Source organism: Solanum pennellii, chromosome 7 (assembly GCF_001406875.1).
Source record: "Solanum pennellii chromosome 7, SPENNV200".
In the NCBI taxonomy this organism is placed as follows: Eukaryota; Viridiplantae; Streptophyta; class Magnoliopsida; order Solanales; family Solanaceae; genus Solanum; species Solanum pennellii.
This window is the reverse complement of record NC_028643.1, coordinates 3,192,538-3,211,179: the sequence shown is the minus strand read 5'-3', so window position 1 is coordinate 3,211,179 and position 18,642 is coordinate 3,192,538. Positions and strand designations below refer to the sequence as shown.

Below are 18,642 nucleotides of genomic sequence, written 5' to 3'. Positions count from 1 at the left end.
TATATATATATATATATTTAGTAGATGAAAAAGTAACTAAAATGGAATAGTTATATATTTTCTAATTGTAGTATCTGCAGCATTTAAAAAAATGGGAAGGCTGGAGTCTCATTATTGACAAGACTTTAGAGTAAGATATAACAATGAAAAATAAGTACTGAAGATAAGACCCTTCATCAAGGTACATGAAATAAATAAATTCACCTTTATAACTTTATAATAAGGCATAATACATATATTGGACCTTAAACTTGGTTTCAAATTTTAATTTTGATCTCCAACTTTCATAATGCTCAAACAAACACTTTAACTATCCAACTTTTAAATAAATAAACACGTGAGTCCTGCATGACACAAACCACGTAGGACAAAAAATGATATGTAGGACATGTGTGTTTATTTGTTCAACTTCATACAAGTTTAAGTGTCTACTTGTGCATATTCAAAATTGAAAGGCGTAAATGTAATTTGAAGTCAAGTTAAAGGGCATATTTATGTATTATGCCTTATAATAAAAATAGTAAGTTTTTTTATGTTTTAACTTCAAATTGCAAACACAAAATCTAACATAGCATAGTTACATAATTGAACTTTTGGATGTAATATTTGAAAATCAAGACGTTCGAGCCATTGAGACAGTAATGCTTGTATTATGGTAGACTGATTTGAATTTTGTAAACGCGGTTATTCTTTTTTCTTAATTGTTAAATCAAGTGGTATTTGCTAATGAAATGATTTGATAAATTTATAAAGATGTATATATTGTTTTAAATTAACAACCACATTCATTAGTTCTTCTTACAAACTTTATTATTATTTTCAGCATTTGTGTTGACAATTATTTCTCATATTTTAACATTTACAAATTTCAAACTTACCACTTGTTGCTAGCTTTAAATTCATTTATGATATCTTTAGTTTTAATTTTTTTAAAAAGATTTAACTTAATATGAATAAGTGAGATTTTGCATTAATATCAAAAACTGGTGTTTGATCATAGATTTTGTTTTAATTCTAATATTATTTCGGCCATGAAATTTGTCTTCAAATATTTCCAAGGAGCTACTTTTCGGGACTTCCAGTCACGAAACTTCAAATTTTTTTAAAGTAAAATGCATGTCCAAACGCCAATTCAAATTTCAAGTTTCAACTTCAAAGTTTATGGTCAGACGGGAGCTAAACCAAAGAAATAATAGCATTCAAAAGACTAATTTCATATGTATTAAGTTAAAGAACAAGATCATGATGGAGAAACCTCTCTAAAGTTTTCTTTCATTAGAGAAAGACAATTGATAAGAGGAAGACAATAATAATTAAAGAAACTTAGTTTTTTCAACAATATATAAGTTGAAATACAACAAATTAATTAGAAAAAAAAAGACTTAATTATAATATATAGTTTATAATGTCCACACTCCATAGAACATCTTGAATGTCACACTCTTGTCTTCAAGTTCACACACAGCTTCATGAAATGAAGATCTTTTATTTGTCTTGCAAAGTAACTTATAGTTTTCTGCTCCCTGAAAATTAATGTAAATAATTAAAGAATATTATTTATATACATTAGTTTAATAACATTAAAAAAAAAAAAGTAGTAGTCAATAAATTTCAGACATCACAACAAACTACAACTTATACTAAGTTGCTTTTGGAAGATTTTTTTTATTTTTAATGCCTCTAATGATATATAAGGCACAATAATCTTGTCTATCAAAAATCAGCTTTCTATTCTGTAAAAATACGAATAAAATATGTGTACACACCTATCGTAAATCACATGACTTGTGAGACTTTACTTAGTAGTTGTTTTGTGAGTATTAAAAGAGGGAATGAAGGGATAGTAAATAGAATTATAAGAATAATATATATATATATATATATATTATTTTTTTATTTTTTTTTTGAGTTATAAATACATTACCACAAGCAAGTTTGGCTTGATTGTTGCTCTCCAACATGAGTCCAAAGTGAATATGAGGGAAGTGTGCCCACTACACCACACAAAGATAAACATCATATATCGATCGACAGAATAAATAATTTTTTTACACTATTACGTATAATATATCTATCGATAATATTCCTTACAAAAAAAGCGAGATTAATAACTTAAAAAATTGTCCAGATTACCTGCTATAACATGTTAAAACATATTGATAATGTAAACATTCCTTATATTTTCAATATTTTTATCAATAAAAAAACTAATTATAGATATGTGGAGAAAATAAAAATGAAAAAAATAAAAAAGGGTTTGAAGAATGTAAGAAAAAAGTAGTTACATTTTTGGCAGCAGTACTAAATGCTTCCCTGTGACTTATATCTGGATTATTAGCTTTAATCCTCTGAATTTCTTCTCTGCACATTTAGGCATTTTGTGTCAAAAAAAAATATTTTTTTTAAAAAAATAAATAAATAAATATTAATAGTGGTTATTTCTGAAAAAAAAAGAAAAGACTTTAATAAAGATACATATATACTTTATGAACTGATTATATGCAGAAGGTACTCTCTGCCTCTTCTCGGGAGCTGAAAAAAAAGAAAAACACACTAAACATTAATAACCAAATAAAAGTATATGAGGTACGTGACGTAATATTTTATGTTGAACGTTGTATATTTTTAAAAAAAAATTATATATATGTATATATATGAAAATATAATTACGTCGATTGACAATCCTCTCCTCGTGAACGTTGTTTGTGATTGGAGTTCTCATTGACATCCTGTTCATGTTGCATTTGGTTGATGAACCAAAATCCATCCTATACTCAGGAGCAGTGTAGTTTGGAACCTAAATAAATAAATAAATGAATTTCATAAGTATTAAAATAAAGAGATATATAATATAGTTTGATACAAGTTATACATTTATATTGATTGGTATTAGCTTTCTGTCCACTTTTACTTATCTGATATATTAAAATATCAATACTGAACGAACAGAGTATCATTTAGAATCGTATGGTTCAAAATAAGGATATCTTGAGATTATAAATCCACGATGTTTATGAGTTTATATAATACCAAAATTAATATCAATAACTATTATATAGAGCATGATTTATTTATTTCAAGATCCAAATTCTTATAAAAGTAGAAACAAGAAAAATGTAATGCAACTACCTATTTTTGCTTAGGTTTCCATAACCAATGTATTTTTGCTTCTATTTTTTGTTTTTAGTCGACGATTTATCAAAAACAACTTCATGTCTATTTGTTAATGATACTGATAAGATCTACGTATATTATATACCCTGTCGGAACTCCGACACTAATATGTGTGGGGTGGGGGAGGGGGGTGGGTAGGTCTAAGAGGGTTTTCTTTATGGTTTGACCAAAAAGTTTGAAGTGATGTTTTATGTAAAAAGAAGAGAAGATAGATCATAACAGCATTGAAGTGACTGAATCAGTTAGGGATTATAAATACAAAATAAAATTAAATAAAATGAATAAAATAATTCCTAGTTTTTAGGCTTTGTTTCCACAGTAGAAGACAAAACCTGATAGAATTTTTTTTTTTAAAAAATAAAATAAAATCAAACTATCAAATCATAGCAATATTGTTCTTCCTATATGTATAAAAAAGTATACCCTAGAAAAATACCTTAGATTTATAAAAGCTGCAAGCCTCAAATAGAAAATAAATATGTATATATTTAATTTAATTATTTTTTTTTTTACTTATGGCGGCTATATATACTTAAAAATTTTCATTTTTTCAAATCTGAGTATTAATATGTCTGTACATATTTATTCCCTCAAAAGAATACAAAAAAAAAAAAAAAACCCTAGAATTCAGAAACCTATGATTAATTATGATACACAGAGAAAAACAAAACGCCCACAATTTGAGCTGCAAAAAATTTTAAAAAAAAGTTTAATTTTTTTTTTAGTTTTTTTTAATTTTTTTTCTCGATTGGACCGAACCTGAACGTGATGATTTTGCCACGAAGCAGAAGAAGAGGACTGAAATGCAGCTGCCATATTAACGGACCATAAATTTGTGCAATGTCCACAACGAACAGTCACAATATCAAATAGGCTACTGCATGGAACATTCACCTACAAAAATTAATTAACAAAAAAAAATAAAAATTAACAAAATATATTAAGATCTTGAAATTACTAAAAAAAATTGTTGAAAAAAATATGAAGGTAGTAGTAAATATAGACTAGTTGTAACAAGTTTCAATAGAATTAAAACTTTCGTGTTTAACTCTGCTGAAGTATGTGACTATATTATCTAGATAACAAAAACGTACACTTGGTTATTATACATGTGTGTGTGCGCGTGCAAAATTTGAGGCACACATAAACATATCTAGAAAACAGAATTCACCGATTTTAAATCTTTAAATCACGATATATAGAGAGATAGAAATGAATTTTTCTTAAGAGGGGTTTTCTAAATCTTGAAAATCTCTACCTACAAAACCCTTTTTTATTGTGTGTGTATACAATAACATTTCAAAGTAAAGCTAATTTTGGGAAAGAAAACCCTAAAAATATTTTTAATTTTTTTTTTTTGTGATTGATGATTTATTTAAAAGCACACATGAGGGTAAATTAAAAGCTCATCAAAACATAGTCATGAAGAGCAATATGGTGGTTGCACTTAGTGCAATCTTTTCAGTAAAACAAAAAGAAGAGAAAGGTATATAACACAGAGCTAGAAAAAAAGAGAAAGGTATATATATAAAATTTTAAAAAAAATTAAATCTCTTATGAGTAATATTAAGGACTTGTCTTCATCAAATATTCATAAAAAAAACTCATAAAATGAACAAAGAAGAAAATAGTTCTAATTAAAAGGTTCAGGGTTCAGGGTTCATGATTCAGGTTTCGAGATATGATAGCACTTTTCTTTTTTCCTTATTTCTTTGACTATGAAACATCAAAAAATGAAGAAAGAAAGAAAGAAAAGTCTCTATATGGATTGTGACTTGACTTCTCAAAGCAAATTAAAAAAACAAAGAAAACCCCAAAATCTATATAGATCACTTGATTTGTGTGTATATATATATGTAAAATATAACAATAATATTAAAAAAACACACAAATTAAACTAACTCTTTGAATTCTCAAAATCAAGCTAACAAAGATAGTTCAAGCACAAAAAAAGAAGAAAAAGAAAAACAACCAAAATTTAGGTATAGAAAAAACTCGAATTTAGATTAGGTTCTGCAGATTCAACTGAACTCACGTCTTTCTACTACATATACTTATTAGATCATACTAATTTAAAAAATCAACTGACTCTAGATCCTGAATTCGTATTTCATTTTTCCAAATGATAGAAAAAAAAAAAATTTAAGATCGAAACGAGAATAGATAGATAGATAAATAGATAGATACCGCAAGAACAATATTGCAAAAGTTGCAAGGGATATAGCAAAGTTGATCAGAAGCAACATCAATGCAACTTGCCATTTTTTGATGTATTTTATTTTTTTTGTTTATTTGAAGAGAAAAAAAGGAAGAAGAAATGGTTAATTCAAGATGAAAGAAGGAACAACACCAAATATATAGAGCTTTTTTTTTTAGAGACACTATAAAGAGAGAAAAAAATACTTTTATTTATTCTCTCTCTCTATAATATAGGTTGCTTTTTTTAAAAAAGGGTTTGGGGGGGGGGGTTCTAATATAATGTAGTATCAAAAACAGTAAAAATTGTGTATATATAAAGAAAGACATATTACTATTCCCTACAAAATACATCTATCTTTAGAAAGCAAACAAAAAAAACAAACATAAACTTACCTTTTAATTTTCTTTTTTCTCACTTTCTCCTATACATTATATACCTAAGAATGCACCTTAGTATCTACAAAATAAAAATGAACTAGCTATAGGTATCATATGATCAATAGTGCCCACGGGCAATAGGAGATACTAATAATAAAAGGGAAAATAAGAAAAGAAAAAGGAAAATAGTATAGACTTATACAACTTAGTGCCTAGTATATAGTGTGTGTGTATATATAGAGGATATATATATAGTACATAGAAAACTGAGTTTTTAGGAATTTAAACTAGGTATAAGGTAGGGCATTCAGGTAAACTAAGCTTGTGCGAGATTCGAAAAAGGATCGGACAATAAAAATTTATTATACGCGATTTTATTTTGTGTTGCTGTAAGAGACTATTTTTCACCGTTCGAACTCATGTCACGTGGCAATAACTTTACCTTACATTTCTACGAGAGACTGTTTTCCACAACTCAAACTCATGATTGATCACATAGCAACATTTTTACTTCTACTGGAGACTGTTTTCCACAACTTCAATTCGTGATATGATTATCTGGTGATTATAACTTTACCAGTTACACCGACACTTTCCTCGTGCCTATAAAAATTAAAATAGACCTATAGCTAGGGATCATATGATGAATAGTGCCCACGGCAATAGGAAATAGTATGAAAAAATAACTAGTAAATGAATACAACTTAGTGCCTATTATATAGTGTGTATGTATAGAGGATATATGGTACATAGAAAAGTGGGTTTTTAGGAATTTAAGCTAGGGATATTAAGGTGGGCTCTTTTCAGAATTTGTGTCAGTAATATAGAAAAGCTAATTAGGGTTTCATGGGGGAAAGAGGGATCAAAAGTTTTTGGCTCTATTATACTAGTAGCTTAACAGTCTACAAGGGAATAAGTCAAGAAGAAAGAGGAGGAATTCGTAGCGCCGTTTGAATTTCGAGAGTCAAATTTTTATATTATAAATATAACGTTTATAATTCTTTATGTAAATTACAGATAATTAAACTTCCTATGAAAATATATATTATGCGTTGCCATATTGACAAATCACATATGAAAAAATCTCAGTCAGTAAAAAGTATATTTTACTCTCGAAATATAAAAAATACAAAATAAATTGGAGCAGAGGAATTAAGTAATACAATTTTATATTTTTGTCTCGATTGATGTGAAACATTCTTTTTTAGTATATTTTAAAAGGAATATTACATTTTATAGGTAGAAACAGTTTAATTTAATTCTAAGCTAGTGTTTGGTCATAAATTTTTAAAAAAAATTGACAAATTATTTTTGGATAAAGTTTCATTATGCACTTGGTTATTGATTTTAGGAGAAATGTGTGACTTTTAAGAATAATATAATAAGTTATAAATTAAATACACCCATAAATTTGTATTATCATTTTATAATAAAAATGTTGCATGAAAAAGCCACGAAAATAAACATAAATAGCACAAATTTGAAAAAAAAGGAAGTAAATAAAAGAAAAAATACCATTGATTTGTATACGAAAAATTACTATCACTACTTGTAATTAGAAATGACTTTGGAGAGTAAGTTCGGATAAAAATTATATAAAATATGTATATAACAATATAAATTTTGTACAACAAATTAAATTTAATCCAAAACTGTAAATAATGGATGTTTTTATAAAATATAAAGTTTGAGGTAATTTTTAAAATTTTCAAATACTAAAATTTGAGCCAAATTATATTTTTCTTTGAAACTTAAACTTGAGATGTTTGTCAAATATATCTGTCAAGTAATAACAAATTATATGTGAACACTAATTTTCAAATTTTTTCCTTTTTTTTTTCCTCAAACATACTTATGAGTTATGACCAAACGGGACCTAAAGTCTCCATGATAAGCAGAGGCGGAGCCACCTTAGTACAAGCGGGTTCATTCGAACCTTTTTCGACGAAAAATTATACAATTTATACATGGTTAAATTAAAATTTTATGTATATACAGTAGATGTCGAACCCTCTTCAACTATTCCGTGCGTTTATTTTTACGAATTTTGAACCCCCTTATTTAAAATTCTGACTCCGCCACTAATAATAAATGATCACAACAGATCTCAAAAGTATTTCATTTTTACCCTTCTTAAGATAAATAAATGAGTCGGACTAAAACTAGAAAGTTCAAGTTCAAATCCCTATAGAGAAAAACAATTAGATGATAATTTCGCATCGATCAAAGTTGCTTAGTACTTGTTGGTGATAGTAAAGATAGTAAATACATAGTGTGTGCAAACTCCGTTATCACTATTATTAAAAAAAAATATTCTTTTTTTCTAAAAACTCCGTACCCAATTAAACAGTAACAGAAATTAAAATGTTTTAATTGTTNGAGGATTTTTACCAATCTCTGCAAATACACAGCGGATTAGGGGGGCGATATTTTTACCTCTAATTATTATAGTATATAGTATAAATTTTATTTCTATATTTTTCTTATTAATATTTTATTTCTTTTTATATGTATTTGTAATAATAAGTAACCTGTTATATTATTCATCGAGTCCTATAATACTATTGTTTAGATTTATTTTTATTTGTTCAATATATAATAAAAATGTCATTTTATTTTTTGCTTTTTATGAAGCGTGACAAATTAATATGATACAAGTAAAAATAGACGAAGAGAATACTAAGTAATAACTACGAATATAATTTACATTATCGAAGTATAAAAGTTTAATTTATTAAAATATATATGTGTACAATTTATATTATGTATAATATATAACAGTATACCTATAAGATATTCCATGAGGTCTAATTAATAGGGGAAAAAGTGTTTAAATTTTGTTGGTGCTTTATTCTTAAAGCATCTCTCTTTGTTCTGACTCCTTTTTATTTTTTTGGTTTTAGTTTCTTGATACTCTTAATTACTAGCTTTATATATATTTATATATATATATATATATATATATATATATATATATATAGGACAGCTAATTAACAACAAGAGAGAGGTTTAAATGTACTTTTTTTTTAAACTTTCTAATTGGATTTGAAAGTTATACATGTATTTTTTTTTATGTTCGGTAGTTATTTTAGAGTTTTGATTAAATTTGAATTCAATAACAAAGATAATTTTGTATTGAAAGAGACTGAAACCTGAAACCTTTTTTTTTGTCGTGGTTTTTAGATATCGTTTTGCGAACGCTGTTTCAAGGCGGGTGCACCACGGTTAGTTCCACTGGGCCCTGGAGACGCGGTCGATTTGTAATGCCTCCAGTGGCTTTGCTGGGGCTCGAACTGGCGACCTGAAGGACTTTGTCCTCGGGCCTTTTGATTAAAGATAAAAGAGTACTCACTACTCTATCATGAACCTTATTGGTGAATTAACTTAATTACTTGTAAATGTATGTTTGTGCAATGTAACGACCCCCAAGATCGTTTTATGTTTTGAGATTTTCTTAGCTTGATCTTTTTTCATATAGTATTATTATGCTATTTATAACTTGAGAGGATGGGAGATTAGATGCATTTTAGAGAAGAAAATCTACTTTAAAAATTTGGTAATGAAAAGTTTGACAAACGGCAATATTTGGGGTTAAGAGCTAGGATTAAGTTTTGATTAGGAGCATGCAAAAATCGATTTAATCGATAAATCAAATTGAGAAAAAATATTATTAATTTTTTGATATTGGGTTATTTGATCATTGGTTTTAAGTGATTTTATAAAGAAAATTACGATTATCGATTCAGCTTTCAACTTTATGATTTTAGTTAATGGTTAAACTAGTATTATCTTCTCATTTCTCAATTTTAATTTGATTGTACTAAAGACAGAATATTAGTGTTATTTCCATGATTTATTGCATGAGTCTTTAGATAAAATTCAAATAATTTTGTCTTCAATAAAAGTTATCAATGTAGAAATAATAATAATAATAATAATAATAATAATAATAATAATAATAAAACCATTTATGAGGACTTTTATTAGTGATAAATTATAATTATAATTTCCAAATTAAATCAGTACTTTCTATTTGGCAGCTTTTGTGAATCTTTTATTACAACTATTTGCTAGCAGAATGAAATAGGAAATGTATTTTGGGACCCAACAAAAAGATATTAAAGAAAATAAAAATGTTGACATTATATTTTTTTTTTTAAATACCAAATAAAGTTAACAATTGAAATTATTAGCATTGTTATATGGAATTTTCATTTTGCAGTAAATATTGGGCCTAATAAACATATTTTCTTATATTAATATATAACATACATATAAACTATACATTATTTACATAAAATAATATATAATCTTTTACAGATTTAATTAGCGAATAAAATCAATTTTTATTAATGGCTATATGTGTAATTTGATCGAAAAAAATGCCTATATATGCCGTACCATTCATGTCAAGTATATGTCTTAGAGTAATTTCATACATAAGTTCAGATTTGTGTACAAAGTATTTCGTATTATTATGTAGAATTTTAAAAAATCGTATCAATCTCACACAAGTATGTATAACATATAAACATTCTATTTTAATGTAAGTATCATGAAGCAATCATTAATGACTGATTGCACGATTCTAATGCATGTGTAAGTATTTACGATAAATAGAGAGAAATCGACAATGTGAACATGTTTACGCAGATACAATTTAGGGAATATAGAAGTACTTTATTTTGTGATAAGTACTCATTTTTACTATAAAATTTCATTTTAAAGTGATTTATCTTTTACGTGAAATTTTCTAGTTCAAATTTAAATTTAATCAGATCTTTATTAATAAAATTACCGAATATCGGTATGTTACTTTGGTGAGTGCCAAGCTGGTAATATAATTGGGGTTGGACATAGCAGTTAGGGTGAGTCGTTTTCCATGTCTCAGCCATAATAAATGGCCCTTCAACTATAGATAGATACACTACATTTCCACATCTTACCCTTTTTTTTGTCGTTCGTTATTCGGTATTCATATTAGATTTTAAATATTTTAAATTCGTATCGTGCAGGGTTAATTATTCAAGAAAAAATATTTTCTATCAAGAATTATTTTATATTTAGAGCTCGAATTTGAAATTTCTAATTAAGAAAGGACTAGTCTCTCCCACTGCACCATATCTGTTCGTGGCGGTCACCACCATAGACATCTCTTTTTCACCATTAATATGCTTATTTGGCACTATTTGATCCACTTCCTTCTTTTATTTTGGGAAAAAGAAAGAAATTTGAATATATCTAATTAAAGACATTTACCGTATGAAATAAGAAAAATCATAAAAGATGCACGGATGGTGATTTATTATTATTTGTCTGAACTTTGATATACATAATTATTTATTATTAATAACACATATATTTTTGAATTAATTAATGTACGCGTAAATAAATTGATTTAGACAATCGTTATGACACCAAAATTTGATATTTAAGTAATGACATGACCGATGATGGAGCTACTATCCATAAGATGAACCCTTTATGTTTAAACCAACACACGCGATATACTATATGAGAAGAATGAATTACTAAATTACAATTCTTTGTGTCTATCAACAAAAGTTGTGGTGCAATAGTGAGACTGGTCTATTCTTAATCAAAAATCTCGAGTTCGAGTTCTGACTCCAAACATCACGCGGAAAATAAAAACAATAACAATTATTTATTTGTGTCTTTCACCCCCTGTAAGATAAATATGGACCTTTTTTATTAAAAAATTATTTGTTGAAAATTACACTCTACTTCTATAAGATAGAAATACTATAATCTCTTCGAATTTTACATTATGAAACTACATTAATTATGTTATTATTGTTCTATTGAAATTTTGGATATGTAAAGTCTAACATAATTTCTCACATAAACGATTATTTGCCAACAATAACTATGAAAGGACAAAAAACTTTGATGAAGAGACAATTATACAATCTGAGATAATTTAAGAACAAATTTGAACTTTTCCCCTGTATTAATTAAAATTATCAATTATTCAATATTCAAAATAATTTATGCATATAGTTTTTAAAATAATTTTTGTGGGTGAAATTCTTTAGATCTCCCCCAATTTTAATTAAATCAATAAATTATAACAGAAATTCAAACACATGTGATTTAAGTTTAGTAATTTTCATACGATTTTCTTGTACATATGACTCAAATTTAGTCAACTCAATCAAAATGTCCGATAAAATTATTTAAACTCAAAAACACATCTAAATTATTCAGTTTTTTTTAGTTTCATACCTAAACTATTGAAAGTGTGAGTTTCATACCTAAACTATCACTTTTTAGTTTGAGAAACAACTTTCTCTCTTTTTATATGAAAAAACTTTGACACATGGCATTCTATATAGATAATATATTTTATCTAGATAAAAATTAATATATTACTATCCATATAAAAAGTTAAATTATCTTTTCTTATCTCACTCCACCATCTCCTCCACGTGCCCCACCTCCCCCGGGACAACTCCATCCTTTTTTTAAAAAAAAGAATCATTTATAAAATATTTTTAAAAATTTCATATTTCATCCTCCCCCCTCCCCCTATAGAAATTGATATTATTTTATTTTAAAAAATCTACCTCATCCTATTTAATTTTTCACTCCTAATTTTTTTATTTTTTTTACGTTTTTCTTATTTTATGTTAGATATGCACGTACATATATTTTTTGAAAAAGTTTCTACTAGTTTACTGAATATAACATAAACAACTAAAGTATAAAAAGTCTTGTCGCGGCAAGTAAAAAATATTTTCGATATGTATATCTAAACACTGGGAAAAAAATTGAAAGTGGAGGGTTAAGTGGGATGGGTAGGATTTTATTTTTAAGAAAATAAAATAATATCTAAATTAGTATTTGATGAGGGGGAGGAGAGGAAGTAAAAAAATGAAATACTTTTATAAAAGAAATTTAAACAAAATAAAAAACTTTAAAAATGGTGTGGGGTAAGAAATATATTTTACATTTTATTTTATAAAGAAAATATTATTTTTATAGTAGTTTTTTAATTTTTAATTTTAACTAGTACTAATAATTTATTTATTTATTATCAAGGTTGAAGATTTTGTCCATGTGGAGTGTGATGTGGAAATTCTTTAAAATAAAAGAGAGAGAGAGTGTATTACACACATTATAATGACAGTGGTATAAAAAAGAGAGATGTGTTTCTTAAACTAAAAAGTGATACTCTAGGTATAAAATTGAAATTTTCAATAGTTTAGGTATAAAAAAAAAGGTTAGTTTAGGTGTGCATTTGACGCGCTTATCTCTAATTGTTTTGACAAATTGATATTGGTTCAAAATATTCAGTGATTGTAGAAAAAAATTGGTAACTCAATAAGAGCATAGTAATTTACTATTATTTCTATTTTAATTATGAGCATTCTCTAAAATTACATTGTTGTCCTATCAAGCCAAGTTATTGGAGAAGTGACGCGTTTATTTTACAAGCATTTTCTTAAATCGAAAAGCGAACCGTTAAGAATTAAGAATCAATAAATCAAAAAACGATTAAAAGAAAAAAGAGTATCTTATTCATTTGATTATTAGTTTAGTATATTAAAAATCAAAAACTGATAAAAAAAACTTTTTAATTTAAAATATTTTAAAATCAAAATAAAAAATTTAACTTATAATAAATAAAATTGAACTGAATCAACCGACACACCCCTCTCATTATGGAATGGATTTTATCCATTCAATCAAAACTGTTAATGCTATAAATAATTATGTTGTGATATTGCAATCAAATGAATGGACAATATCTTTAAACCTATAAAATTGATGTTTCTGTTTTATGTTTTGCAAATACATAGAAAAAAAGACACACCAATTAAGTTTTTTTCTCATTCATAAATGCCATCTAATTTATGGACCATATAGTACTCATAAGGTAGATCTTACATGGATTAAAGTCCACATGAATCTAAAAATTTGATTCATAGGTCTATACATAAAATAAAAATTAACCTTGAATATTAATTATTTCGTTTTAATTTATGTAATATTTTTTTTAGATTTTGAAAACAGATAAAATCTTTCTTTGACCACCATCTATTTATACATGATTTGAATTGTCAATCATGTGACATATAATTTCTTTTTAAATAGTTTTCAAATATATAAAATTTGTTTATATAAAAAATTAAGATGATATGTTTAAATTTACAGTCAAAATTAAGTTGTTTAACGCTCAAAATTTGAGTCATGTCACATAAATTAAAACATGGGGTAATGTTGTACACCTCATTATTTGGGTTGAATGATTAATTTTGAACTACACAATTAAATAAGTCTATTTTATTAAATTCAAATTTAAGGTCTATAAAGTGACTTGGCGTACTGATCAAATTTAGTACCAACAAGATGATGTCACGTATTCAAATAATGTGACCATCCTAGCTAGTCAAAACAAGGATCGATCAAAAGTCGTCACGTATTCAAAATGACGTGTGTTAGGTTAATCATGAGCAATTGATACGCTTGATGATTCACAAAAAACAATTCAAAATCATGTAACACTTAGACAGTGTACTCTGAGTATTACATAATTTTCGAAAGATCCAAATAGCAATGGGAAAAAGTAAAGTATGTTTCCACAGTTGATGAAGGCATCCATAAGCTAAGAGATCCAACATCAAATAGTTCTTCGAAAAAAGAGAGTGATTAATAGAGTTCTTCCTGAAGATTAACTCGAAGCAACGATGTGTTGTCCAATAAAAATTATATTCTTCGAATTTGTCAATAAAAATTACTTTTATTTTATTTTTTAGTTTATTTTCATCACCTAAAAATAATTATTGTGGACAAACATAAATACACGTAGCGAAAAATTCGAATCGATTACTATGATAGCATCAAAAAAGATCAACATCATAAAATACAACAATATCTATGTTGATGACACCAATTAATAAAAATCAACAATGGGGGCAATATAGAGAGGACAACATCTCTTATTCTCTATCCAAAATAGTTTTTCATAAAAGGCATAAAACTACAAACAAAGAAGCCCCATTTTAAATTTTAATGGATATTTTAAGTTTTTGTTTTTAAGTTTTGTCAAGTTTACATTCTGATAAATTATAAAGTACGAGATATTTGTAGACATATAAATTTTATTTGATTTAAATCAATCATCAACAAGACAAGCTCAACTCACGGTCATAATAGAGTAGTGGATATTTGTAAATTTTATTTGATTTAAGTTTGTCTTTGACAAAACAAGCTCAATTCATAATCTGTAAGCCTGAAAGTCCATTAAAATTTTATTTCTCGAAGGCTACTCTATTGTAAATTATAATTTTTGCCTATGAAAGAAGTACATATTTTCTTGAAAAGGCATCTCGAATATTTCATAAACTTTTGAGTATTCACGAAGAGATTAATACAATAAATTTTGTCTTTTTCAAAGCCAAGGAGATTAACGAAGTTCTTCCAAAAGATCAACTCAGAACACCGAAGTGTTTTCTCGATATTCTTGATGATGAAATACATTTGAAAGAGGTCCATATCATCCTACTTTCAAGAAATGCTAATAATGACCCTCAAATCATGAAAAACTACAGTATCAAGGAAATACACAAAATTATAATCAAAATCGTAATAAATAAAGTCATTCTTTTTTGTTTGTTTTTTGAATATTGCTATTTATTTTTCATACTTAGAGAAAACTATATTGCATAAAATATGTTGCTAAGTTTATATACTTTTGTAGTATATAGGAATTAAAAAAACTTTTAATTTGCAAGGTTCTTTTATTTATACGTGCTACAAGATTGTATTTCACGGTAATGGTTCAACTACTTTTGACATAGGTTTGATTATTAGCAGTTTGAATATTATCGATTTATCGAATAAAATCAAATGAAACAAGTAAAAACATAAAGAATATTTAGTTGTTAGTTAAGCAAACAAGTATGAATATGTTGAGTTCATAGAGGGGGGTATCTGTAACATCTTAACTTAAGATAAGAAATCTCATATCGGCAAAACACATAAGAGATATTGGGTATATAAGTAAGCAGACGTTACTCATTAATAACACGTATTAAAGCCGTGTGGGCCTATGTCTAAAGCGGACAATATCAGTAACGACCTGCATCGTTATAGAAAGATCGATCTGCTTGAATCTTCGCTTTCACCGCAACCCTATCACCAAGAGTCCATTCCTTCGTATGCCACGTGTCTTGACCTAGTTTTGGCCAATACAAATTGCAAAGTTAAAATTTCTTCTCAACCACTAATTGTGGCAATGAAGAACTTGTATGTATAAATTATTACACATAATGCATTATATTAGGATTTCCTAATGTTTGATTCATAAATATAAAGGAGTACAAGAGGGACACTCTAACATTAGAGTCGTGTGTTTTTAATAAACAGTTATTTATTTATGTCATATGTTACTTTTCTATTTAAATATCGAATATTTTTCCCTCCAAGTTAGGGATTCATTTTGTCTAGTTCCTTTCATTATTCTTCCCCACAAGTAATTTAATTTCAAGCACTACCATTTGTCTAGTATTTCAGTACTCCCCCTCCCCCACACTCAATGAAATTTGTTATTATCAAACCAATTGCTTCCTTTTCACACTAGAAACATAAAGCTTTTGTTGTTGATACTCGCGTATTGTCGTAATGAAATGGTAAATACTGCTTTATTTTTAATCAGGTTCAAATTCTTACAAATACTTACTCGATCCATTCAATGTAAAACTTTCCGGCTCATATAAAGATTGTCATATATATTACCCTTACCAATAAAAGATTGTTGTAAGAGTTGATCAATTATCATATTACATTAATTTATTGAAGATAAAATAAACATATGATCAATGTTATGAGCAAAACTATCAATTACTTTAGTTATCACGAATGAAAAACAAGCATAAATACATTTATTGTTTTTATAAAATTATTCAATTTATGTATATGTAAAAATTAGAGCAAAAAGACAATAAGTACCAACATTCTAGTACTGGCTAAGTTTTAAAAAGTTAACCCTATGAAACTTAGAGAGTGGAGGGGGGGCGATAGGAAAAAAGTAAAAAAAAAATTCATGATCAAACACGATTCTTAAAAATTTCACATCATACCAAAAAATCTTAATAGCCCTAATTTCATATGTATGTATACATTGGTAATATTATGAAACATTCATAAATTATTAACATTTCGACATCATACTTCACCAAAGTTGTCAATTCGGAGTAGCCTCTCTAAGCAAAAATCAAAAAATTTTGATCAAAACTATTAAAAATTGATGAATCTTAATGTATTTAACTATTCGATCAAAATAATTATGATCAATAGTCAAATATGCATATATATATATATATATATATATAATAGTTATTTATGAATAAAAAATTTATAAAAGTAATATAGTCATCGATTATTATTTTAATATAGGGGCTATGTAAAAAAATTAATATAAAGTATTGAAGATGTTGATATGCCATTTTCACACAATCAACTATCGAGTTGTCAATTCCATATGCTGCAATGCATGTACGTAAACATTCACAAAATACTGACACTATTTTGTACATGTTTCTATAGAGGGATAATTGCATTTTTGGTCCTCTAATTATTCATGAATTTTAAATTCCCATTCTTATATACAAGATATTATTTTGAGTTTCACAAAACTTCAAGCTAGTTATCTTATTTTTTTCTTTGAATGTGCGATACAAACATGTTTGTAATGTAACACTTATATAGAGTATAAAATTAAGTGTTACATTACAAACGTGATCTTTTCTCGATGTCTATGCACTCTTTGTTAGAGATTTTGTTGGTGTGACACTTTAATATTAATAAAAAGATATTATATATCACATTATATATCATGTTATGTTTATTGGTGGATATTATATTTGCGATCTTTACTCTCGTTAATAGTGGAAGAAAGTGGTCGTTAGTTATTAATAACTAAAGTTACCACTGACGTAACTCTTCATTTTACTCATTATTCTATATTTATGTTTTGTAACTTATGTAACATCTGGGCCATTCACTTGACAAATTTTCTACCCACAATCTTTTATTCATTGCAAGGAAGAATTTATCACCTATAAATAATGTGGTCTTTTTTGTGTTGGGAAGAAGTAGAAACAACAAGGGGTATACAAGAAACTATAAAATGAAAAAGATGGGCAATATTGTATTGTGTATATATTGAGATTAGTATACTGAAAGAGAGAGTTGATACATAGAAAAATATTCTAATTCTTCAACTATATTTACTATACAAAAGAGGGTATTTATGTGAAAGAAGGTGGTCTTTTTTGTGGAGCTTTGGACTCTTCAATGAATTCAAAGTTGTTTGAGTTGTATGACGTTGTTGGGTTGTTGTATCCTGGAGAGGACAAGTCAAAAATGATATTTTGTCAGATCGGTGTAGATTATGCCGCAATGAGCTTAAATCTCCTTAAAAAGAGCGAGATATTTGCGCCTCAATCTAAAAATTTCTTTATTCATCTTTATTATTTTATTTCAACTATAATTTACTATATTTGTGATATATTACACCAAATAGATTTCAATTTTCAACGGAAGTACTTGACTAGTTAGAAAAAAATCTTTATTTACATTAAATCTTTACATAAGCAGTGAATGTATGTTATATATAGTAATACAAATATAAATGAAAATAATTATATTATTTATTTAAAATTTTGAATACAAGAATGAGTGTATAATATGTGGGGGTTGGATTTTTGTGGCTCATGAAAAGCAGAGATAAATTAAATTGACATGAAATGAAATGTTACTTTCTGAAATTATTTAAGGAATGATTGCTAGTCACACCATTCTCTATTATTATAAGTCTTTTTTCATCAGTCAATCTCCTACCCCACCCCCACCCCCACCCCTACC

General features: G+C 26.8%; 1 protein-coding gene across 1 annotated transcript; it reads right to left on the bottom strand.

Annotated features, from left to right (window-relative positions):
• Window positions 1–1,243: 1,243 nt before the first annotated feature.
• Window positions 1,244–5,540, bottom strand: LOC107024297 (axial regulator YABBY 5-like). The gene is made up of 7 exons (XM_015225255.2): window positions 5,362–5,540; window positions 3,934–4,068; window positions 2,671–2,797; window positions 2,484–2,532; window positions 2,286–2,361; window positions 1,925–1,994; window positions 1,244–1,523 (listed from the first exon to the last, which is right to left on the bottom strand). The coding sequence occupies exons 1-7, from the start codon at window positions 5,434–5,436 to the stop codon at window positions 1,507–1,509; spliced, it is 549 nt and encodes a 182-aa protein (XP_015080741.1). The 5' UTR covers window positions 5,437–5,540; the 3' UTR covers window positions 1,244–1,506.
• Window positions 5,541–18,642: the final 13,102 nt, after the last annotated feature.

Excerpts from the sequence above, each read along its gene's own strand:
- LOC107024297 (XM_015225255.2), bottom strand. The coding sequence starts at position 5,436 with ATGGCAAGTTGCATTGATGTTGCTTCTGATCAACTTTGCTATATCCCT. Across the intron at positions 2,798-3,933 it reads GGCAAAATCATCACGTTCAG|GTTCCAAACTACACTGCTCC; the intron begins GTTCGGTCCAAT and ends TTATTTATTTAG. Across the intron at positions 2,533-2,670 it reads GGAGAGGATTGTCAATCGAC|CTCCCGAGAAGAGGCAGAGA; the intron begins GTAATTATATTT and ends CTTTTTTTTCAG.